This window comes from Poromitra crassiceps, assembly GCF_964638095.1.
Source record: "Poromitra crassiceps genome assembly, chromosome: 23".
NCBI classification, from domain to species: domain Eukaryota; kingdom Metazoa; phylum Chordata; class Actinopteri; order Beryciformes; family Melamphaidae; genus Poromitra; species Poromitra crassiceps.
The window spans coordinates 24,327,584-24,341,724 of record NC_139639.1 but is presented as its reverse complement, the minus strand read 5'-3'; the positions used below and the strand labels follow the sequence as shown (position 1 = coordinate 24,341,724).

General features: G+C 45.1%; 1 protein-coding gene across 1 annotated transcript; it reads right to left on the bottom strand.

Annotated features, from left to right (window-relative positions):
- Nucleotides 1-1,116: 1,116 nt before the first annotated feature.
- On the bottom strand, nucleotides 1,117-3,590 carry klf2b (Kruppel like factor 2b). The gene is made up of 3 exons (XM_083659219.1): nucleotides 3,284-3,590; nucleotides 2,087-3,023; nucleotides 1,117-1,949 (listed from the first exon to the last, which is right to left on the bottom strand). The coding sequence occupies exons 1-3, from the start codon at nucleotides 3,353-3,355 to the stop codon at nucleotides 1,774-1,776; spliced, it is 1,185 nt and encodes a 394-aa protein (XP_083515345.1). The 5' UTR covers nucleotides 3,356-3,590; the 3' UTR covers nucleotides 1,117-1,773.
- Between the last annotated feature and the right edge of the window lie 10,551 nt (nucleotides 3,591-14,141).

The window sequence follows — 14,141 nt, the reverse complement described above, 5'->3', positions numbered from 1 at the left end:
GACTTTGGTCAACTCCATTTTCCTGACTGAGAAATGGCTCATATGGAAAGTATGTAGTGATGTTAAACTGAATATATAAATATATATTTTATCTTTGAGTTCTAAGTTGATATTGGAACAAAAAAGTGAAATGAGAGTGATATATTTGCATTTCACCATTGAAGTTATTTTTAACCAAGTCTGTACTTCCTTCTGTGTGAGTGAGAGAGAGAACTCTAGCAAGACGTTGGGCACATGTTTGACACAGATCTTAGTTTTTGTGGCCCTTCGTTGTCCGTGAATCTGCACTCTTTACATGTATGTTTTATTGTTATGAGTTAAGTTTAGATACAGGAGTCGGGGGAACTGAGTGGCACCACTTTTGATGGAAGGTGTGGTTTTATTGAGGCGTATTTAAAGTTTTAAAATTGTCAACATAACTGGGAGAAAACCATTTTGTCAGCTATGTAACCAACCACATAGGCCTATTTTATGAAAAAATGCTAAATAATATTCATTCATCTATACTTTCTTGGCATAATCTGCCATATGGCTCTGATATATCTAGTCAATGCAACCTTTGATGCAGATGAAATGAATGCACACTGACACCATATAGACATAATATGCAGGACTCGGATACTTAAAACTGCAGTGCGGAGCGAGTGTGTAATTGTAGTATTAAGGTCCTTTGATGTCCTACTATAATTTCTACCCATCAGAAAGGGAGTCTATGGGCTGCCTGATGAGGGTTTGCTGTGCCCCTGTGTCCAGACGGCTCCTATAGCTCACTCTGTAATTATGGAAATGGACTGTTTGTATTTATAGGCTAAGCCCACAAGCTGCTGCCCTCCTCTGTATTGCAGCTGCAAAACATCACAGTGTAAATGATGAAGTGCCCATGTTTTAAAACAGGAATATACAATGGCAACATGTAGAACTCATTTAGTGTAATTGATTTGATCTTCTGCAGGTTCGCTGCATCTATTTACAGTATGTTGGTCGTAAGTGAAGCATGGGAACTTCTTGTTCAGTGGGTGGATGTGGTTCATTGCTCTGCAAAGTGTGAACAACTTACATAACATCTTATGGCTAGGGTTTCGCTGATGTAAAGAGTTCCGCAGACAAATGTTCAATTTCATTGTTTTAATATTTACAATAAATACACAATTTACAGTATAAAATCCATGTACATATCTATATAAATTTAAGTAAAAAATAATGCACAGGACATCAAGCCCTGATAGTGTACAGAGGGGCTGGACCCAGCAGTTTGGAGTTTCACACAAGATACAATATCACCCAAGTGTAGAATGCAACAAAATAAACAGTTCAGGCCATTCAAACATTGAGGCAGTTTAAATAATAAAACATTGTCTTTGCACATATTTGGCAATTGTACTGTTATGTGCATTTTATTCCTGTCCACAAGAACTTGTCTTGTACTATTTGGTGGCCATAGTTCTGTCATTAAGGGTTTTACAGTAGCACAGTCATAGAAAGGCACTTTGTGTCAAACACAGCATTCCAGTTTTATCAAGGAAGAGTATATATACAGGGCCAGCCCCTTATTGGTCTGCTTGTTCTAAAGCAAACCAATAAAGCTTTTCTAAAGCTTTTATATAACCAAAGTAGTACCAGCTACGTTATTAGAAAATAATAACACTAAAACTTTTTCAATATATAAAAAGACTTTGGTCATGTGGAGAACAATTTAAATAAAAAACACATCAGTTTAATCACAACGCACATAACAGACCCCATGATCCCCCTCAAGTCCTTCTGTGGGCTCCTTCACATATGTCTCTTCATGTGAAGGGCCAGGTGGTCAGACCTGGAGAAGGCGCGCTCACACAGGTGGCACTGGAAGGGCCGGTGGCCGGTGTGTTTGCGGAAGTGACGGGTCAGCTCGTCGGAGCGAGCGAATTTCCACCCGCAGCCTTCCCAGCTGCAGTGGTATGGCTTCTCACCTGCGTGGACAAAGAATGGGGAAACTGTTATAACACTGTGCTGAAGTAGAGACACTAGCAAGGCATTACCTGTGCGTAATTGCGCGCAACTGTGCGTAATGGTTCTATTTCTCATGAGGATTCCACCTCAAACTTACCGGTGTGAGTTCGGTGATGTGCCTTCAGGTGGGAGCTCTTCGTGTATGTTTTGCCACAGCCAGCGAACGTGCAGGTGTGTGTCGCCGTGCGCTTCCTCGGCCAGGTGCGCCGTCCTCTCTTGGGCTTGGACTCTAGCAGCTCGAGGGGAGATGAGGGCGGGGTGAGCATCACCCTCTGCGCGCCTGGCTGCATGCCGAGGCCATCCTCGTACATGCCGTACGGGTGCGGTCCGTGATACGACATCTGCATCTGGGGTACAGCGGGAGGGTGGTGCGGGTAAGCCGCCTGGGGGTGATACTTCTGTGGGAAGTTCATGGACTGGCACATGGGTGCCTGGTGGCAGTCCGAGGCGGTCCCCTGGTCATCGGGGCTGAGCGGCGGGGTCATGTTGCTCGCTGCCCGGGGGGAGATGGCGACCCGGGGCTGCTCGAAGGACATCATGCACGAAACGTTCCCTTCTTGCTTGATTTTACTGCAGCTTTGCGGCACCATGCCCAAAACGGGACCGTAACTGTCCATGGATGGCTCCACTTTGATGCTGCCAACAATGTCCGGACGGGGAAACTGCGCCGTGTTGACATAGAATCTCCCCTGGACGCTGCTTGCGTTGCGCGTAATGCCATGTCCATAGCTGCTGTTGTCTCCCTCGGAGCGCAGCAGCTCGGTCATGAGGCTGGTGGTGTACGGCGGAGGTGGGGAGCGGTGGTCCTCTGCCGGGTATGACGAGCTGCCCGGCCCCGGCGTGTACAGGTCGGCGGCCGAGCCCACGTATTCCGTCGCGCTGACCGAGCCGGTTGTGTTAGCGAGAATAAAATCCAGATCCAAATAGTTACTCAGATCCTCGTCGTCCTTTCTGCTGTGGCTGTCCAGGTTCTGTACCATCTCAAGCATGGAACAGCTGGACGAGACGAGCCTGTCCATCTCTCCTTTAAACCTCTGCAAAGAATGAAAAGATAGAGTTAGACACATCAGTGATATTGTTACACTGCAAAAACAAGCATTTTAGTCTCGAATTGCTTATTTTAGATTTCCTCTGGATCCCAATGCAAATCAACCTGTTTCAGACTTGACAGGCTATGCCACTTCTCGCAACAGGTGAAACTGCTTTGGAAACAAGTGAAACTATCTCATCCAGCTGCCAGGTTTTCCCACTTGAAAAAAATATGACAAACGTTTTTTGTTTTGTTTTTACTTACATGTTCCCAAGATTTTTCTCTTTGGTTTGAGAATGTCGAAAATGATGGCAGCATCACTCCGGATAAGGCCATCGTTTTGGTGAAATAATATCTATCTCTTGTCAAAGTCGCGTTGAGTTGAGCTTCAGCCGCACCAGAGTTGTGCGCCTATTTCACTGCCGCCTCTCCACAGCTGCGCTTCAAAGACATGTACAAGTCTGGATGGTAGGAGGTCCCCCAAACCTTATAAGCCGACCAATTGTACGAGGTCAGGAAACACGTTCAGGATGCTGGTAAATTTAGCTCTATATAAAGCGAGTCCTGTATAGTGAGCTTGGCTTAGTGCTGTCTGTGAGACTCAAGGCAGCAAAGGAGCCTATAAAGTGGAGAACCTCCCCCTCATGGTGACGCAAACACTAGGACCAACCCACTTTTACTGGAGTTGGGAAAAAGTTGCAAGCAAATTACACCATAACACACTCACAATATACCATAGATACTTACGTAATGTGCCCGAAAAGAACAGGCTGTAGAATGTAGAATGACAGAAACTGCCGGAGGGCATCAAAGAGCTAAACTGCCATAGGCTCCATGAATCTGAATTAAACCAGGTAGCCTACTAAAAAGATAGCCTACTGCAGATTTTGATCAACAGATAGTCGAAATATATTCATATTCAGTGTACCTAAAGCTCTGAAAGGAAATAATCAGAGAATGGACATAAAATGATGACACATAAAGTTAACTCGTTAGCCTACTGACATCCTAATTATTTGATCAATATGACTGATTTGCCTTGATGTGATTTTCGTTCGATATGGCTTCCAAAAATATATTTCGATCAACGATTTTTGCGTTCTCCCATCTAAATTGTATAATGATGAAAAGATCACATCTGATCAAATGATATGGCTGAGGCATTTTGAGCGCATAACTTGTAGGCTATACACCCCAATTACGCACATGCAAAGGGTTTATAACGACAATGATTCAGTAGAAAAGTATTGCCTAGTATTAAACACGGCGTGGGCCGGCTGAAAAAAGTCACCCCCCATTAAAATGATAAATAAGTGACAGATAGGCTATTCCTCTAGCTGCCTACACCTGTTTGGCGCGTCCTGCTCTCTGCTAATTCTCATTAATGTGCGCTGGTTTTGTTCCACAGCAGCGGGCTTGTCCAAACAGGCGCCAGGGTCGTCTCAACGGTTTTCACGGCTTTCAGTGCGCTCTCAGCGCGTGGTGATGTAAACATGATTTAAGGTAACATCCCATTCAGGTGCAAATGAGCGGGATTGAGTATCGATGGGGTCACATTTACATCACAACTCACCCTGTTGCTGTTTCTCCAGAGAGATCTCATCTCTGACATGAAAAAAAGAAAAGAAAATCCAGATTGTTATCGCAGCAGGACGCCATAGATAAGCTATAGCTGTTACAAGAGCTTAACCAGGCCAAGTGTAAATCTGAGTCATTTCTGAAAAAAAATCTGTAATAAATGTGACAGGCTATTGTTTCTCAATCTAAAAGCAACCGCCTGCATACATTAACTTTGATCTGTGGATGTGAAGATTACTCTTTCTTTTTATGGTATAATAAGGAAACAATAACCTATGAGAGATATTCCAAGAAATTGGGCCACTCAAATAGCCTTGCCTAATTTAGAAACGACAGATTTGCTCTATGTTTTCTGACAAGCCATACACCACTGCATAATGTTATTGTTCTTTTATGGATTGATCTCAGTTTAATATCTCAAAATCAATACAGAACATTGATTTAGTTAGACTAATAGCCCACAATAATCTTATCCAGAAACCCATGCAGGCAGGTGCAGAGAAACACGCACGCACGCACGCGCGCGCGCACACACGCACACGCACACACACACACACACACACACACACACGCACGCACACACACACACACACACACACACACACACACACAACTTAAACAATCAAAAAAGTAAAGGCAGCCAGTGTGATGACCTGAGCAAACACACATATTTGCATAAAAAGTAAGTAAACACTAACACAGCAATCCTGAGCAACTCCAATTTGTATCTTTATTGAATCAATAAATCAAGAATAACCATGAAGGATTCTCTAGTTTACAATGGTCTGTGTTAAAGATTTTAATTCAAAGGTTTAATTAAAAAATGTTTTATATCTACATAATTTTTTTGTTCTTTTGATTGATCTCAGTTTTATATCTCTCTTGAATGCAACAACACAGCCCACAATAATTGAACCCAGAAGTCAGGCAACAGGGAAAAGGCAGGTACAGTTAGATTATTTTAAGAATAAAAAGCTAAAGGCAGGCAGTGTGATGACCTGAGCAAACACACAGAGCCTCTGAGCTCAGCTCCTCATGACAGACTGAACGCCTCTCATCAAGCTGTCAGATCCACCATCACCGACCACTCAGTCAGCACGGCTGTGAGCTTTCCACATCCTGATCCCTCTGTGTGTGTGTGTGTGTGTGTGTGTGTGTGTGTGTGTGTGTGTGTGTGTGTGTGTGTGTGTGTGTGTGTGTGTGTGTGTGTGTGTGTGTGTGTGTGTGTGTGTGTGTTCAGTGGAAAGTGCGTCACACGGGCATGGCAGGGATCCAGTAAGGCTGGAGGAAGCAGCAGGCAGGCTGGCCTGCTGTCTGACCCTGTGACTGTCGACCCTGACCCTGTGCATAGTGCACGCCTCCTCTGCGCGCACACGCCTCCTCTGCTACCAGTGAAAGTCTTTTCACTCGCTGCTCTCCACCACTTCCCCTCTGTCAAGTGGAATGCTCAGTTGCTGAAAAGCTGTGTGACGAGGAAATCAATCCATTGCTTAAATCAACCATTTTATTGTGTGATTATACACATCTTAAAATGTAATTGTAAAGGGGCGCCCGGGTAGTGCAGCTGTAGATTCCCTGCCTACCAACACGAGGGTCGCAGGTTCGTGCCCCTTGTTGCTTGGTCGAGCATAAGAATCAGAATCAGAATCAGAATCAGAAAGACTTTAATGATCCCCGGGGGGAAATTGGGACAAGTTACAGAAAGTGTTAGATGATGTCATGTCTATACGGTTACGATGATGTCGACAGTGATGTCATAATTCGGATGGTGCCTGATGATGCCTATAGTGATGATGTCATATTTCTGATGATGTTATTTTGTAGAGTAGCGACTTGTTCCGGCACTGATGATGTCACTCATTGATGGCCCCACTGACGATGTCATATCTCACTGATAATGTAATTTTGTAGAGTGATGTCATGTTCTGGTGAACTATAAGTGCGGTTACAGCGAGCATTCCGCAGTTGTTCGTAAATCCATCTCACAACCAACTTTTTGCAGCAGCTTCCAGTTCAAGATTTGCCTGATGGAGATTCAGCTTACCAAATGCCCAGTGTTTACCAAGTGTTTCGGTTTCTTGGTGACAAAAACCCTATCAGGACCTTCAACTTAAACTCACCGGTCTCACAGTTTAATATAAAGGCACACTTGCCTGTGTCTGTGAGTGGGATGCCGGATTAAGGGTATGTGCCTGTTCCCCCTGCCAAGCTGTCCCAGTTGTGTCATTACTCCTCCCCCTATGCTTCCTCTGATACATGCCACTTCTTTCCACCTGACAGCGAGGAATTTCACCGGCAGGACGTAGCACGTGGGAGGATCACGCTATTCCCCCCAGTTCCCCTCCCCCGAACAAGCACCCCGAACCGACCAAAGGAGGCACTAGTACAGCAATCAGGACGTATACCCCCTAATCTGGCTTCCCACCTGCAGACACAGCCAATTGTGCCTGTATGGACACCAGTAACACATGGGCTCGAACCTGCGACTCGCGTGTTGTAGGCAGGGAATCTACTGCTGCTGCACTGCCCGGACGCCCATAACCCTTGAAAGTATCTTCTCACCTGCGTCCTCCACAGTGAGGTCAGAGGCCAGGGTCAAAGATCAACACCATTGAAGTTGATCATTCTTGTGTCTTGCTCAAGGACACTTCAGCCTCATGCAATGTGGGTCTCAAACTGGACTTTCTCTGCAGAAGAGGAACCGTTCACATGCTGGTGTGCAGGAACTGGGCTGCATTGTGGATGAACCACATTTCCACAGAAGCTTTTGAATATGGATTTCCCTGAATTCAGCTTTACACAATAGCTTTAGCATTGGGCAACTCCACATGTCATTTCACAATGACTATCAACTGACTATCTGCTTGAGCTATCATGTAGCTAATGCATGTAGTGACAGAGTGATGAATAGAGTGATAATGTGTAGTCTACACTATCATTTCTTACAGACACCTACATATACCTTTATACTTGGTCCCCGCACCAATATCACAAAGATAAATTCCTGTAGAATCGCTGTAGGCCTATCTATACTTGGCAAATAAAGATATTGAGGTTGTCAAAAGTATTGATAATATCGATTGAGTATCAATACTACTGTTAATACTACTGTTGCTTCAACAAGCTAAAAGTGTTGGCTGATGACTAGAGCAGGGGTGATCGGCTGTGTAAGTGCAATATGTCTGTGTAAGTTAATTTCTGTGTAAGCGCAGTTTGTACTGAGTTTTATCGGGCCTAGATTATGGAGAAGCATGTGTGTGTCCGTCCACCTGCCTTCATTTGTTTTAATGACTTTTGATGTGTTGTCATTACCCCGCCCCCCCTTCCCCCCACACACACACCCGTGGTATCGAGTATTGATATTTTCACGGGTATCGGTATCGCAGTTAGAAATTCTAGTATCGTACTCTAAGGCCTACAAAATAAACCTTCACCCAGAGGCAGAACTCGCCATCTTCGGCTGCTCGGCCTCGGAGTACTCTGAGCTTCCCTACAGCTGTGCAACAGTCTCTGACACAGGGGACAACTGTCCGCAAAAAAATGTATTCTGAAGGAATGGAAGTCTCCCTCTTCATCTTCTTTTCAGCTGTGATTGTCGGACATGATCTCTGTTATACGGATGGAGAGACTCCGATTCCTGAGGACCAACTCACGTAAGAGATTCTTAACTATCTGGGAACCGTTTCTGGCCTACCTTGATGAGGTTAGGGGTGACGGGTGACTCGCCCGGCTGGTTTCTCACGGACCCCTTACATGGGATCCCATGCACAACATCTCTTACAAGCACATAAGCACCTTATGCGACTGGTAGCACCACGTTGTAATATTGAATGTCGATGATGTATGTACGTACTATGCTCTTTCTTTCTTTTCTTTTCCTGTGTCGGAGTTTGTTTGTTTTGGTTTTGTTTGTGTTCTGAAAATTGAAAAATTAAATATTGGAAAGAAAAATAAATTCTAGTATTGTGACACCCCTATTCTGTTTCTTAGTGCACTTGCTCTCGCCAAAACCGCCTCGTGAGCTTTCTCTTCTGTATTTTTATTTGAGATAACGTTGAGTTGATTGCAGTCTTTTACGTTGACATGCAATCTGTGTGTGCAATCTGTGTGGACAATAATCCTTTTGACAAAGTGGTGGGTTCAACCAACGGCTCATGGTATAGATGTACAGTTGTGTCTCATTCTCTCCATCTGGAACTGATGAGATCGTGCGCCGCCTCTAATAGGCCGCCGGGCCCGTTCAAGTCACTATGAATGATAATACACGCATGCATCACATCACGTCTGTAGGTTTTCCGTCACTGTGGCGAGGATTTGGACACATTAGCCGTGCCTTGTGTGTCATACGCGTCTAACGTCCATGGAAAAACAGTGTGTGAGTGTGAGAGCGGGCAGTCTGCGCGGGACGTCCTGCCCGAGCGAGAGTCAGTGAGAGTTTGAGAGTGAGTGGGATTCTGCTCTGGGCTTATATAGCCCGGTTATTTTTAACCGCCCACCCCTTGCTTATTACAGCGACTCCCCCCTCCGCCCCCCCGGACCACTCAGGAAGCACGTTTGGCTCTTTTTCCTGCTCACACGCGGCCAGATTCAAACAGAATCAAAGAATGATAGCATTGAGGCTCTCCATCCCCTGTTGGAAAAGAAGGGGGAGGGAGAGAAAAAAAAAGTGTGGGGGGGGGGGGGGGGGGGGAGAGAAATGTTTAGCAGAAAAGGTTGGCACGTGCCACTGGCGTGACATTCAAAGAGTTGGCTCCAGTCCTGCTCCAATTTCAGAGACCCTCAAATATTTGTGAGGGGGGAAAAAGAGAGAGAGAGAAAAACGACAGGCAGACCTGAGACAGACGTGAGCACACACACACACACACACACACGCACACACACACACGCACACACACACACGCACACACACGCACACACACACACACACACACACACACACACGCACACACACACACACACGCACACACACACACACACACGCACACACACACACACACACACACGCACACACACACACACGCACACACACGCACACACGCACACACACACACACTGCTGCGTTTGTACCTGCGGAGCATTCACCACCACGCTCTCTTCTGGCAATTAGCATTAGCATAACCAAAGAGCAGTGAGTTTCACAGTTGAACTGTCAACAAACAAACAGTAAAGTGAGCTGCCGGTAACCTATCTAGTCAATGGCAGTGGACTCATTTGAATAGTGTGTTGCATAACACTGCCTGATTGTTTACATTGTTAAGATGCAGAAAAAGTAAACCGGTTGATACTGGAGAACACAGCAATAGCAACTAGTTCCAATATTTAGCAATGTGAATAACATTGACAAGCCATGCATTTTCTAGTTCAGTGGTTCTCCAGCTCTTTCATCAAGGAACCCTAAACTGACACAAATTGAAATTAGACCCCGGACCCCCATTTGATAAGAAGATAACCCATGACCAAAATAGTCATACATTCTGTCATTGTGTTACTTATGGATGGAATTATAATGAAAGTAAATTATCATCATTTTTCCTGGGGACCCCCCTCCCCCCCTCCCTCCCTCAAGGAAGCCTTGGGGGTCCCCGGACCCCACTTTAAAAACCACTGCTCTGCTCTAGTTTGCCATTTTCTGTGTAAAGACTTCAATTCAACAGTTTAATTAAATGGTTTAAAAAAAAAAAGCTTTACGGTATATCTATCCAATAACTTGATAAATGTTACTTTAGAATGAATTTATGTCAGCGTCATGTTGTGCCAAGAGGTGTCACAAAATCCTTCAGTTACATCTGTGTGTGCGTGTGCGTGTGCGTGTGTGTGTGTGTGTGTGTGTGTGTGTGTGTGTCTGTGTGTGTGCGCGCGTGTGTGTGTGGGGGGGGGCTTTTAAGATATAAAATGTCAATCACTCTAAATTGTGTTTGGGAATATAGCTGTTTATCATACACACATTATTGAGGTGAGAGTTTTGGAAACAAAGGCTGCATATACTACTGGCCCGTGTTACATTCCACAACACCTCTGCATTAAAACACCCAGCGTCTGGCTTCAACCAAACCCAAACATGTGTCTCGACAACCAACATAGCTTTCACCAAGTGTTATGGAAACCCACCTTTGAAAAATATGCAGCTCACTCCAGCTAACATGGCAGAATAATGACTACATGTGGATATAATTGAGCCAGTGGAGCACAGGGGGGATGGGCCCCCATTTATTAGCTGTTAACACCAGGAATCACACTGCTCTCCCTCGTCACACCACACACACATGGCTGCACTGGCTGTGAAAATGTTTTTTTTCTCTTCTTCTTCTTCTTCTCCAAAGCGCTAAGAAAGGTGCTTTTTATTTGATAAATGAGAAAGGACAGGCCCTCAGTGGCTCGAAGTGGGCCGCTCCGCCAGCGCCGGAGCCTTTTCAGACCCGTGACAATTTGAAAGTGGTCTGCTCTCACCGTACATTATGAAATAAAGAGGCTATTTTAACACGACCGGTGCCGCTAGTGCTTCCTCGTCACCTCGGAACACCTTCATTTACACGTCTTTACAAGGTCATCGTGCACGAGAAGAGCCTAGAAAAATAGGTTGTTTTCTCGTGAAGAACGATCTACTTTGCTCTGTTCTCGACGCGTAGATTTTCACCCCCGTCTAACGTGAGCAGCACAACGCGAGTGATGGATCAACACTTGGAGTATGATGTTACTGTATAAAGTGGAGTCTATCCCGCTGAAATCCAGGGGAGGCCTGTGTTTTTTCTCTCTCTGTGGGACGACAACCACAGACCTGTGCACATTTGAACATGCCGAACTAAACTGTGCCAGCTGTTCAAATAGCATAACCCCGGCCTCCACACAGGTTCCCCATTGAAGCGGCGCTCCACTTGATTGAGTGATCCAGCCTGCAGTGCACTTTATAGTGTACACACCTCAAAATGGCGACATTTGTAAAACGCTAATAAAAACATTCCTGCAGCGAGGAATGCTCCAGGTATTTCCTCCCCTACACCTGGTTACGATTCCTTGAGTGCACTGGTCTGTTTTCACAGAGCCGCACTCTTTCAGAGAGTGGATATTGATCCTGCACACGTCAATGGTGTTGTGTTTGCTAAATGGATGACTTTCAAAAAGCTTTCAGTCTCTTTATATCTTCTCGGCCAAAACTGTCCGGGGGCTTTTTGGTGAGTTGGTTGGGAAAGGTTTCTAACGGGTTACTAGTGTGATGACGATGAAATGAATGGAGCTACTTTTTTAGTGAGTGGGAGACTCATCGCATCAAATCAACTGGGAGGCGGGGCCAGGTCATCAGCTGAAGCGTCATGGACAAGGGTCACAAGGTCAGCATGGGGTTTTGACAGCAATTGAGAAAGCCAGCGTTGTCTTTGCGAAAAAAGTCCTCATATCCTCATCGAGTCTCATATTTAGCCGTCAGATCTTAGTTTTCTTAAACAAATAAGAGAAAACTTCTACCAGTGAAGGTGAGATGATAATAACGGCACTTGCTTCCAATGCAGTTTCACACAATCTTTGAAACTAGTTAATTTGTATTGGGAACAAGTGACATTATCTAACACCATTGGCAGATTCGTTCACTTTCGAAAGTTACAATTTTAGGAGTCAGTAACAGACTAGATTACTTCCAGATTAAGATTTTTTTTGAAGTGCATGGAGGGATTAAACATCTACATATAAATGATATACCATGCTAACAGATTGAGGGTTTTGTCTCAGCCACAGCAAGACTGCCCTTGTACTCTATTTCAGGTTCTGATCTCAACTGTAAAGACTTATTACCAAATATCTATGTGTGTGTGTTGAGTATGGGATAATTAGTCACTCAAATCCAAGTCTTATTGATCCCCAGGTTAAATCTGTAAATCTTCTATTTCTCAAGGCCAGGAAACCGGGCACCAGTCTTCTCTGCCAGGCCTCTGGTGCTCAGTCAGCCACTCGTCGCCCTGTGGCACCCAAGGGGTCAGACAGGTTCCTCTGCACATTGAAGATGGTATCTCAAAGGAGCACAGGCACGTTAACCCTGAGTCAAACTGCAATAAAACTCAACTCCCCTTCCGGAGCAGGCGGGGGGGTGAGGGGCGGGGATGATGCTGATGGATGGTAGTAGTAGTATGTCGCCTCATGAGTGATGTATAGAAACTGTATGAAACTACGGCAATGCGAGCAGCGGGTTGTTTTTCAGCAGTTTCAGTTGATGGTGATGTTGATGTTGATAAGGCGATTTGATTGGGAACAAAATGTGCTGAATCAATGTTTTCTTCTTTGGACAGTTACGGCAGTTAAAGGGTGCTGAGGGTGTATCTACAACTGAGTAATTTTGATTTTTGGGGTTGGGAAAGGCAGTGCAGATCACAAGCTTTGTTGTGGTCGATACCCAAACGAGATCCGGTGTGTGAAGAACATTATGGCACGCGCTGTTTTCTCAATTTGATGTGTCCTCCTTTCAGTCGTGCCTGTTTGCAGGATTTGGGGTTGGCACTGCGGTTTGTTACCCGACCAGGTGGGCCAAGACGCGGAGAACATAATGCGCCGCGCCCGAGTGTGCACGATGTGTGAAGTGTGCTACCTCAACACGGAGAGAGTGGTTTGCTGAGTCACATGTGGGTTTCCTTTCAAACTTTCTTTTCTGGCCTGATTCAAAATCTGAATGAAGCCATTGAGGATTGTCACACAATTTAAATGGGCCTATTGTAGCTTTTTACTATAGCAGACCTGGAGATACCCCTCTAGTGCACGTCAAAAAAATAGCATAGAAAAAAATCTCCCAAGGAGTGAAGTCAGTCATATTACCTCTGAAGCCACATAACTAATGGATTTATTTACCACACCTGGCTCCAATAAATGGCAGCAAAGCACAGGTTACTGGTCTATTTAACACTTCAACTAAGGTATAATTAGCCCACTCTAATGGCTCTGGGGCCTCACCCGACTGGTTAACTTCAAACTGACTCGCCCTACCCCCCCCTCTATTCCCGCTACTCTTTAATAACCTGTATCTCGTGTATTATCTGTGTCTCATCACTCACTTCCTGAATGGGGCCCACCATTGATTGGCCTGTAATTTATGGGCTTGTTCACGAAGAAGGAATTGGTGGGGGTAGAAAAGACAGCGCACTGGCACTTATAGTTGAGATGCTAAGGAGTAAAGACTAAACTTAGCCTTGTGTAGTCATAATGTAAGCAGTAAATTCACATCATTTTCTGATGTCTCAGAATGATGCTGATAATGAATGGGAACACTTATCTGTTACATGCAGTAAATAAGCCATGAGGAGGTTCAACGCATATTTGTCTGATATGTTAAGACAGGGTCAGGTTTAAACTGGCTGACTGCCCTGCAGCTGGCAGTGGACTCTCTCTCTCTCTCTCTCTCTCTCTCTCTCTCTCCTCTGCCTCTCTCTCTCTCTCTCCTCTGCCTCTCTCTCTCTCTCTCCTCTGCCTCTCTCTCTCTCTCTCTCCTCTGCCTCTCTCTATTTGTCCATGTGTCAGGTTACTACTTTAAGGATTGTTGATGTTGACGTAACCGGTGTGTTTTATGACA